Source organism: Trypanosoma equiperdum (assembly GCF_001457755.1).
Source record: "Trypanosoma equiperdum strain OVI genome assembly, contig: ctg_1622, whole genome shotgun sequence".
Lineage (NCBI taxonomy): Eukaryota > Euglenozoa > Kinetoplastea > Trypanosomatida > Trypanosomatidae > Trypanosoma > Trypanosoma equiperdum.
The window spans coordinates 24,744-35,142 of record NW_027123641.1 but is presented as its reverse complement, the minus strand read 5'-3'; the positions used below and the strand labels follow the sequence as shown (position 1 = coordinate 35,142).

The 10,399-nt window shown below is 46.5% G+C and overlaps 3 protein-coding genes across 3 annotated transcripts; all 3 read left to right on the top strand.

The window, feature by feature from the left end:
- Positions 1–771: 771 nt before the first annotated feature.
- Positions 772–2,046, top strand: TEOVI_000787600 (WD-repeat containing protein; the record flags this gene model as incomplete). Its single annotated transcript, XM_067222394.1, has 1 exon — positions 772–2,046. The coding sequence occupies one exon, from the start codon at positions 772–774 to the stop codon at positions 2,044–2,046; it is 1,275 nt and encodes a 424-aa protein (XP_067078495.1).
- Positions 2,047–2,436: 390 nt separating this feature from the next.
- TEOVI_000787500 (PSP1 C-terminal conserved region, putative) lies at positions 2,437–3,597 on the top strand (the record flags this gene model as incomplete). Its single annotated transcript, XM_067222393.1, has 1 exon — positions 2,437–3,597. One exon carries the CDS (start codon positions 2,437–2,439, stop codon positions 3,595–3,597), a length of 1,161 nt encoding a protein of 386 aa, XP_067078494.1.
- Positions 3,598–7,181: 3,584 nt separating this feature from the next.
- Positions 7,182–9,407, top strand: TEOVI_000787400 (uncharacterized protein; the record flags this gene model as incomplete). The annotated part of the gene is made up of 1 exon (XM_067222392.1): positions 7,182–9,407. One exon carries the CDS (start codon positions 7,182–7,184, stop codon positions 9,405–9,407), a length of 2,226 nt encoding a protein of 741 aa, XP_067078493.1.
- Positions 9,408–10,399: the final 992 nt, after the last annotated feature.

The following is a 10,399-nucleotide window of genomic DNA, read 5'->3' as shown; positions in this document are numbered from 1 at the left end:
GAAACCGGTGGCACCTGAGAGCTCTTCTGATGTTGTGGAAGATTTTGGGGTGACCGGTAGAAAGAGGTCTCTATCACATTATGAAGGTGAGAGTGAGGAAATTTTGAGGAAGGTGCCACGTGTTGAAGCTGTCGATTCGTATCGAAGAGACAGGAAGCAACCAGTGGTTGGGAAGTGCGATGATTTTTCTGTTCGTGGATCTGGGAGTGTCCGTCGGCCATTTCAACGTATTGATCCCACGAAGGTGGCGTTCGCTAGTAATGATCTGAGGGATAATGGGCCCAAAGCTGAGCATATGGCGTTGCGTCAAAACCAGGAAATGATGCGTGTGAAAGGGAAGAGCTTTAATAAATTGAAACAGAAAAACAAGGCAAAACTTTATGCCTCCGGCGTTGATGTTTCCGTAAGGTCGTTTCAGTTTGAGGACAGTGAATAGTGCTGGTTGATCGCGGTGGTCGAGCCTCTCACGGTGCCAGCCATTGTTTGATCCATTTTATTTCGTCACTACTGTAATCTGTATTAAAGAGGAAGGTAACCGGTAAATTCTTGTATCGTTTTTTTTTGTCAAAGAATGAATGATACAAATCATACAGCTTGTTAAGTAACTAAATAATATTCTGTGATAGTGCTGGTAATGGTAATGTTGTGCGAAATTTTTGCGGATTCCTTCTCCTCTCTCCCTAAATATTTTCTGCTCTTCCCTATTTTCGTACAACTACTGTTTACCCCGCTTTTACTTCTGCACATCGCTTTAACTTTCTCATTTGCATTATGTTGTCTAGTTATTTCTCGTGGATGGAGCATGTGGATGCTCGGGTCCTCCGGGCCGGTGGCACCTCTGATAACCACATGCGGCCCTTATATCTGCCGTACGAGGCTCCACCTCTCCTTCGTGTAGAGCCCGTTTGCACTCTCAGAGACCATACCGACCGCATTTGGTGTGTGGCGTGGTGCCCCACGGCTAATGTTGTGGCGTCTTGCTCTGGTGATGGAACTGTACGACTGTGGGGTTACATGTTGAATGTTGGTCGTGAGGAGATCCCAAACGGAAGGGACCAAAATGGAACATGGAGCTGTATCTATACCTTAGAAGGTGAGCATAGCCGGACTGTGCGTCACGTTTCGTGGAGCCCCAGCGGTACGTTTATCGCGTGTGCTTCCTTTGACCGTACGGCAAGCGTATGGAGACGAGTATCGGACGATCCGAACTGCTTTGAATTCGAGTTAGAGGCTATTCTTGATGGACACGAAAACGAAGTCAAATGTGCTGCATGGGGGACAGACAACACTCTGGCTACTTGCTCACGTGATCGCACTGTTTGGGTGTGGGACCGTGTCGACGTCGGAGAGTTCGAATGTGCTGGCGTTCTGGCTGGCCACGCGCAGGACGTTAAGGCGTGTGCATGGCTTTTTCCATCCGGCGGGGTAGAGAAACCTCTTCTGTTTTCTTGTTCGTATGATAATACCGTTAAGGTATGGACGGAATCGCATAAGCGGGACGACTGGTACTGTCACCAGACGTTGACAAGGCATGATGGTACTGTTTGGTCAGTAGCTGTGCAACCTATTGAGCAGCCCATTGACTCATTACAAATGGAGGAGGAAGAGAGGGAGGGCACTGCACTGGAGTACAGCCCAGTGGTGTGTTGCAGCTCGGATGACAAAACTGTTACTTTCTGGAGTCGTGATGGCGACGGTAATTTTCGTTCCGTGTGCACTGCTTCTGGGTTTGCAGAGCGTACCATTTATTCTGTGGGCTGGGCACCAAGTGGTAGTGATGTCTCGCCAGCTATTGTGGCATGTGGAAGTGGTGATAACAAGGTAACGCTCTTGGGTGTATATCAGTCAAGGGGGTACGAAGAGGTTCATGTGAGTGTTGTCGCGGAGGTTCCCTCCGCGCACGAGGCGGACGTAAACACGGTTGCTTTCAGTCGTTCCACCAACGAGCTTTGGGGTGACAACAGTCGAGGTGGCGAAGGTTTGTTGTTAGCGTCGGGCGGTGATGATAATATCGTACGTATTTGGCGCGTGACTGCAGCGCTGTGAAGAGAGAGGGTGTGTGTCTGGGATCGGCAGTGCGCAGGTGTTAAATCGGCGCCCATTTTTCTTTAGCTTTTAATATCTACCTGTTCTTTTGCTGATTCTACCCATTATATTTTTTTGATTTCCCTTCAGTGCTTAATTTTCCCTTTTCTAAAATCTTTTACGTGGATAGCGGAGTGAAAGGGAAGATAAAGAAAAACAAAAGAGTTGTGAAAGTTATCACCTCTGCACGAAGGTGGTGAAAGTTACAAGCGCACATCGGTTTTCTTTTTTGCTGGAGTTGGAAACGATACAAGAATCGGGTGAGGAAAGTAAAGAACACGGATCTAAACATTAAAAGAAATAGGCGCCTCAACACCACTACGAGAAAAAGAAAAGGGGCACTAGCAGCAAATGATAGTCAGAACGCCTCTTGCGGACTGCACGGTTGGAACCTTCCAGGAGGAGAATGTGGCTAACGGGGTTTCCGGGTGTGCGAAGCGATTAATGAAAAGGACATACACTCACAACCCCTACCGCCATATTACCGTCATACCTGTCTCGGTTGCTGGACCATGCGATTGGGCGCGATCACATGAGGCCGCTTTTGGCGCCCCGGTTTTCGCTCCCAATCGGGGCGTGGACGTTGCGCAACCGCCACACACATATGGTGAACCCGCCTCTTCCAGTGTTCCATGCCATGAGGGTGGCATGTGTCCAAGGTCAATGACTTATGCTCGTTACGGAGCGGCACCGTACGCATGCCCAGCAACCGCGGCGTACGAGGCCCCCATGGAGGTTGATGAAAGCATTAATACGAGTATAGGCGCCGACAAAACTGTGAATCTCAGCAACAGCACCGTATCCTGTTGCAACGCAGGAACCCCAACCACTTCCACACCGAACAAGGGAAGCAACACGCTTTACAAAATGTACGTAGACGGCCGCCCCAAAGTAGTGCGAGGCGTCACTCGCGCGGAGGTAAGCGTGAAGTTGCGTCTGGGCAATGAAGTGTTCCTTGTTGATGATGTACCTGCTGTGCTCGGAGCTGTGATGGTCCCTGAAGAGCTTGTGGGTCGCTACGTTATTGTTGAGGGTGACCGTGGGGAGGACCTCGGTTGCATTGCTTCCGTTTCTCACTCTGGGGCGCGGTCGGCAGGTGATGCGTCTGAAGCTGGCCGCCGACTAGCCCGTGTGCTACGTGAGGCGACCGCTGAGGAACTGGAAGCCTTTCAACGCCTGGATGAGTTGGAAGAGAGCGCACTGCGCTTCTGCAGGGCAGCGGTACAGTCGCTGAACCTCCGCGTTCCGCTGCAGGTGGAGAGGGCGGTGTTCCAGTTCGACCGCAAGAAGCTAACCTTCACGTACTCCAGTGACTCCTACGTGGAATTTAAGACCCTTCTCCGCGCACTCAATCGCCAATACCAATGCCGCATTTGGATGCACCAGTTGAACTGGGATATGAACTGCAGGGATAAGAGGCAATCAGCAGGTGGTGAGGGCGAGGGCCGCAAACGGTCAGGTTTGAAGGACGAAGGCGGTCGGCGCTGTGAGGCGGGCGCGGTAGCCGCTTGATGCCTCCGCAGGCTAAGTGTGCCCCACGTTTTCGTACTTTTTGCGGTTGGTGCGGGGAAGTTAAGGTGATCACAGTAAAGAAGGTAAGAAGAAAATAAGTGAAGTCACAATTTCCCCTTCTTTTATTCTGCTCGGTTTATCTTTCTAAATTTCCCCCCCCCTCCCATTTGAAGGAGTGGCCTACCTTTTAAATTTTCTTCTAGTACAATTATATGTAACATGACCATTTCTTGTTGCGTTTTTTCTCGGTGTACTTGCCTGTGAAAGCGCACCTAATGGCGATGCCCATAGACATGCATATATATATTCATATATATATATATATATATATATGAATATTTTAATTCATGGCTCCCACAGTTGTATGGAGAGGGGGGCAGCTAACTTGCGGTCAAGGGGGAAGGGTGCGGGAAATGAAGCACAGCCATTCGGTCACAAGAAAAGTAGTTGGCTTTGCTTCGCTTTTTCTTCCTCTTTCGTCTCCTCCTACCTTCAATATATATGTATGTCAGTTCTTTCCCCTCTTTGTTCATTTATACTTACACACACATGTGTGTTTGTACTTTTATGTATGCAAGTGCTGATGTTTCCCTTTTTTTTTGTTTTGTTTCATTTTGTTTTTCACACTTTCGTTCCAACCATAGATGCTGACAGGAGTATTCCCCCGTTTCGTATGACTCGGTGGTCGATGTAATACGTTTGGTCAGCTTCACTACTAAAAAAAAAAACAACATAAAACTCCCTTTCCGCCTTTAATGTTTCCATACACGCTCCGTCTAACTCTTTTTGATTATTATTATTATTATTTGGTTATATTCATGTATCTCCCGCACACATGTTTATTTTTCTTTGTTACTACAACCGTGTGGAGTCCTGAACAATCATCTCTACATATCCATAGAGGGAAAGAGACCGGTACTATGCCTGGAGCTTCTTCTTTGTTTTGTTGATGTTTTTTTTTGTTGTTTGCTTATTTGCATTAAAGCAATGGAATAAAGGAATATATATATGTACATATATATATATATATGAGGAAATTTGTTCGCACTTAACATTTCTCCCTCTTCTTGTTGTTGCACCGACCTGAAAACGTCATGTTGTTGTAAAATAATCTCGTGTTTCCCCTCCCGGATGACACCAAGAAGAGGGTGAAAAGCGGAAAAAAGGAAGAATGAGAACAAAAGCTGAAAGCGTGAAATCGAACAAATGTGAGGTAACACGAGATTTTTTTAAAAAAAAAGAAGTGAAGAGGTCGTAACAGCGGGTGGATGAATGGACTAATTAAAAAAAGTTGAGGAATGTTTTTATGGGGTGGGTGATGGGAATCGAATTGATATGATATTGAACAAAGCGATTGTCGTTGAAGTTTAGTGAAGTATTCATGTTTATATGTAACATCTCAAAGCTATACTGATGCTTAAAAGGAAGTTAAAAAAAAATTACACCTAAAAACGGAAGACCAAAAAAAAGGGAGGAAAGAACTGAGGACGCAGAAAGAAACGAAAATAAAAAGAACAATAAGAAACAATAAGTGCAAGTTTAACACACGTAAAATAACAAACGGCGGGTGGGATCTGAAGTGAGTAACACGTCAGACAATAACAGTGGGGAGGTTCAGTAGTACATAGACCCATAGAAAGGAGGACTGTTTGATTTTTTTGTTTGTTTTCTTTTCCACCACTACCCCCTGCGTTCACTACCTTTTTCCTTTTCCTTTTGTTTTGGTGATGTTTCCCTTTCCCCTCCCACCCATTGAAATCCAGAGTTTGTTTCTGTCGGTTGTTAAGTAATGGACGACGGGGTAAAGAAGCGGGGTGTGGCAGAAAACAAAAAAATGAAAAAAAAAAGAAACATAAATTAGCTCCAAACAGAAGTGGTGAACAACTGGCACGTGGGGAAAGGCAGGATGGGAGTTAAACATCGCACGCTCACAAACACACATGCACGCATTTATTCATATGTGTGCTTGTGCAATTTACGTGTTTTCTTGTCTTTACCAAGATAATTTATTTTGTGTGTGTGTGTGATTGTGTACGTCCGTGACGTAACTCTCCCTCCTGTTCTTATTTAAACCTTTCTCCTTGTTTATCTTTTATTTTTTGTTTCAATTTGTGTGTTGTTACTGTTGTTGTTGTTTTGCTTTCCTCATCGATATCTTCGCTTAGGAGTTCCCTCACTGCCGTGGCTCACATGCCGAGGGCGTTTGTGTCGTTGTGTTTGCAAAGGCGGGAAAAGGAAAAAAAATTCACTTCTCTTAATCCCTGCTTGATTTCGTCAGTTGTCTCTTCCCCTCCATCCCCTCCCTTGCTCGTTGTATCCATTTTGTTTTTTGTTTTTTGTTTTGCTTTTCTCCCTCTGTTGCACTTGAAGGAATGCTGCTGAGGAGAGTAAAACAAACGAGGAGTAATGGGAAAGGGGGGGAAGTTGATTAGCACTGCGTAAAGGTGGGGGCGAGTTGGAAGCAGAAACTGTGGGAAGTGGTTTGCGACGCACAGGAGGTTGTTGCATGTGTCTTATATCATCTAAAGTAATATTAGCCGCATCCCATCCACCTTTTGCCTTTTATCTTACTTATATAACTGTTGTTTATTTCAAGCCCCGCCTTCCAAATGTACGAACAGCTGGAAAACAGACCCAGAAGCGATTGGCACATAGGATATTGGACACATGTGAAGGAATACTGATCATTAAGAATGTAGAGATGAGCTGAATGAACTGCAAATAATGAGAGGGAGGAAAAGGCAGCGATATGAAGGAGGAGGGGGTGTTGTGCCAATTCGTGCCAGCTGCCGTTCCCCTTACTTCATTTTACTTGTGCCATTCGGCGATGCTATAATTTTTCCTTTTCCCTAATTTGCGTTTTCCCGCTTCCCATAAACGCGGCTACTCGCTCTTTTTTCTCTTTTTATGTTTTTCCTTCTGTTTGAGAACTGTGTTTGCGTGAGCCCCATGATTATTAATTTCCACACACACACACACACACCCTTTTTTTTTTTTCTGCGTCCTCTTCTGAGTTACTGTGGACCGCCCCATTCTTTGTCTCTTTCTGCGTGTATGTGCGGCGGGCGTCGCGACACGGAAGAAAAGTCTGTTAATTGAGTAACTTCTTCAGTAGAGCGTTGAACTCTCTTTTATCCTCCCTTTTCTCTCTCAACGCTGGTTCCCCTTACCACCACTAACGACATATTAGCCAAGAAGGGAAAGGGAAGGAAAGATACGGATTCTATAAATAAGAAAAAAAGAAAGAGCTCTTATTCCAGCCAGCAGTCACCGAAAGGAGCTCCCCAACTCCAATTGTGTGTCAAAAAGAAGTGTGTGTGTGTGAGAGAGAGAGAGCAGGGGAAAAACAAAAATAAAAAGATACCTTCAAAAGTAAGTACCAGCTTGAGGAAGTTGACATTTTAGCACGATCATAGACGCGCATACACACATATAAATATACCAAAGCAGTTCTACGTTGGAGGGAGCACTGACTGAGACCACTCGGTATTATCCTTTTTGTTTTTATTTCGTCCGACTTGCGTATATCTGATTTGCTACACCATATTACCTTGCACGTATTCCCATCTGAGGGATCTTAAACCATGCCCGAGGCGCATATTGTCCGATTCAAAGTACTGAGAATCGACTGCACGGCGCTAACCAAGGGACAACAGTATACCATAACCTATCGTCGTGGGGAGACATTCCGTTCCACACCGTGTTATGTGGCCGACAATAATTACGTTGACTTCAGCCCCATGCCAGAGGGTTCTGCCGTTGTGCACTTCAAAAGTGGCGGGCTGCGCTTCCTGCCCAAATGGATAAACATTCGTGTAGAGGAATACATACGTGGACGTGCGCGTAAGGCTGTAGGTGAAACCAGGGTCGACTGCGCTGGCGTGCTTGGGGCTAGCAGCAAGACAGCAGCAACAACGGTCAGTGTGAGTTTTAGTCTTCATGGGAGCCCCGCCAAAATGACCGTGGCGCTTCTCGTTTACCCCGAAAAGCACGCTCCACTCTCATTTAACAATATTATTCCTCAACCGTCTGGAGGCAACAGAGATGGCCGCGGCGTGGATCAGACAGCGACAGGTTCAAGGGGTCATGTGAAGCGGATGGCTACCGATGATGTTGTAACCCTTCTTTTAGCTCTAGAGGGCCTCGCAGAGCGTCGCCGTGCCAATATCGCGCAGGGCATTGATAAGGACTCGCCCCTGAAGGCACGTATTGCCGAATTGGAGGAAAAACGGCGCGCATTCAGCGGTGTGGAAGGCATGGCGCAAGGTGTGGTGCAAAGCCGGACGGTGGATTTAATTTCGGCACAGTATCTTGCTTTATCACAAACACATCGTGCAAACTTCACGGGTCATGTAGCGGCGTACCTGCGGCAGCTAGCCGCCTCCACAGGTGTGCCAGTGACATTGGATATATCTCGCTACACTGGTGCAACCATTGGGCGTGGTGGTTCATCGTCTACTGTAGACGCAACTCAAGAGCGTTTGCAACGGATGCAAAGCCGTATTGAAATGTTGTCGCAGCAAATAAAAAAACTGGAGGGGGAGAAAACGTGTCTGGACATAGAGCAATCCCTGTCTAGGAGCCAGGGTAGTGCCGAAGAGTTGAAGGCAATCACAGCCAAAATCGAGTCGCTGACGTCTCAAAGGCAGCTGCTTCAGCGCTCATGCGCCACAATTGAAGGCGCAGGTGTGAAACCTAGCGGAAGCTACGATCACACACCGGTTGTACATGAAGTAATTGGAATACGTGCCCGTATCCTTGCCCTCTCAAAGGAAGAGGAACAACTGCGGGAGAAGGTGCTACGCATGAGTAATGTCACTGTTGGGCATGTGCTCAAATGGGCCCGTAGCAAGGATCCACCAATGGAAGAAGTCCGCAAGGATGACACGGGTCTCAGTGGAGTGGCCCAAGGTTATCACATGCGGAAAGAAAACCAATCTGCACATCCCCTGCCACAGAACCCGGTTCCAACGCAGACACCACAAAAAACTGAAGAGCCGGAAAAAGCAGCCCACAATTCAAGCACACAGCAGTCTAGTGAGAACGATTCTGATACAGATAGCGATGGAGATACTGCAAAGGTCGCAGGTGATGGAAAATCGTCAGGTAAATCATCCACAAGGGCGTCCAGGATTACGAAACGTTTCCCTGACTGGGGTAAGATCAGGAAGAGTGACATGTATGGAGCTACAGGACTTCCTTCAGCGAACGACTTTGAGGGTGGGGCGGGATCAGAGCAGCAGGTTGTAAGTAAGGGTTCTTATGGGGACCCCCTTGCCCCGGATTTGGGAAGTAGCATGTTCTCTACGAGAAGACAAGAAAGGGCGGCTCCACAGAAACAAGAGCAGGAACGAAAGAATTCTTCACTAGTTGTTGGGTCCGATTTACCACAACTAAACTTTGACGCCCCTCTCGAGGACACCACAACGAGCGGTCATGGTGGTTTCTTTTCATCAAGTTTTGCAGACGGTCCAACGGGATCAATTCCAGCTATTCAAATTGTCTCCGTTGACGATGATGCCTTCACATACGATGTGGGTGAGACGGAAGGTAATAACTTTGTTGCAGATGATTCTATAACGTACAATACCTTTCAAATGGAAGGGTCGAGTACCAATGAGCCTGCCTTTAGTATTACTCCGAGTGGACTTCCCACCTACTCATTCGAGAGTGGTGGGGAAAACACGTTTAGCACGGGGGGAAATGAAGGGGGATTGCCTGTATACAACTTTGGGTCCGATCACCTCAGTGTCAGCAAAGATAAGAGGGAGAGTGGGAATCACACGCTTACTTTCAACTTTGGTAGTTAGGGTATCTTCAAGAATAGTGAAAACACACAAGGGAAAGAGATAAAAAGTGGTTCTAACGCCTGCAACAATGTGCTTATCAGGTGGGAAAATAAAAAGAAAAATAATAAAGGGAAAGGTGAATGGAGGGTTGCTATAGACGAGCAGGTGATGACAAGCACCAGTGAAAGAAGAAAAATCAACAACCACAAGGGGGAAAAGTGGTATTTTTTTAAAAAAAAGTAAGCAAAGAACCTGGGGGAAACAAAAAAAAACAAAGGAGTGTGTGCAAAGTGAGTTGATTTTTTTTTTTGAAAAATATAAATAAGAGGGAGGAAACCGGAAAAGTAATGTTAGGGACCACGTCTACCCCCCGAACGGCTGCCGAGGGGAGAAGCCCCCTTTTCGTTCTCTATCATTTCTGGGACTGAGAACACGTGCAAAGTTGTATTAGTGGAAAGGAACAGAGAAATAAGAAAAAGACGTAGGGAAGGATGAGAGATAACAACACAAAAAAGAAAAAGGAATAGGGTAAGGAGGAACATCGGGCAAACAGGTTCAATTACGTTCTTCCTCTCTCTGCTAACACATGTATGAACAAGAAAAGAGGTCGGTGAGGGGTGGGGAAAACAAGAAAAATGGGAGGAAATGGCGTTTTCCTTCACAATTCGATCTCAACTTACTGACCGCAGTGTCGTATGCATCTTGCTTCACATTTCCCCTCCCCATTATTGATGGTATCCGTTTGCGGTGGTATGCTTATTTGTTGGCTCAACTTCTCTCTACCATCAAATCCTTGCCGTTTGGTGCGGCCTCTATCACCTTACGCCGCTTGTACCCACTGCATTATATCTCTTTTCTTTTTCTTACGGTCCTTTTTGTGTCATGCGAGGGAGGTGGCGTGGGGATTGTGCGTCTCTTGAACGTTCCCCATTCAGGGTAAGTAAACTCCTCCTGCTCTCGCACCTTTTTTCTGTGCACCTGAGGTGAAAGGCATCGTTTAGCACTGAGTTGGG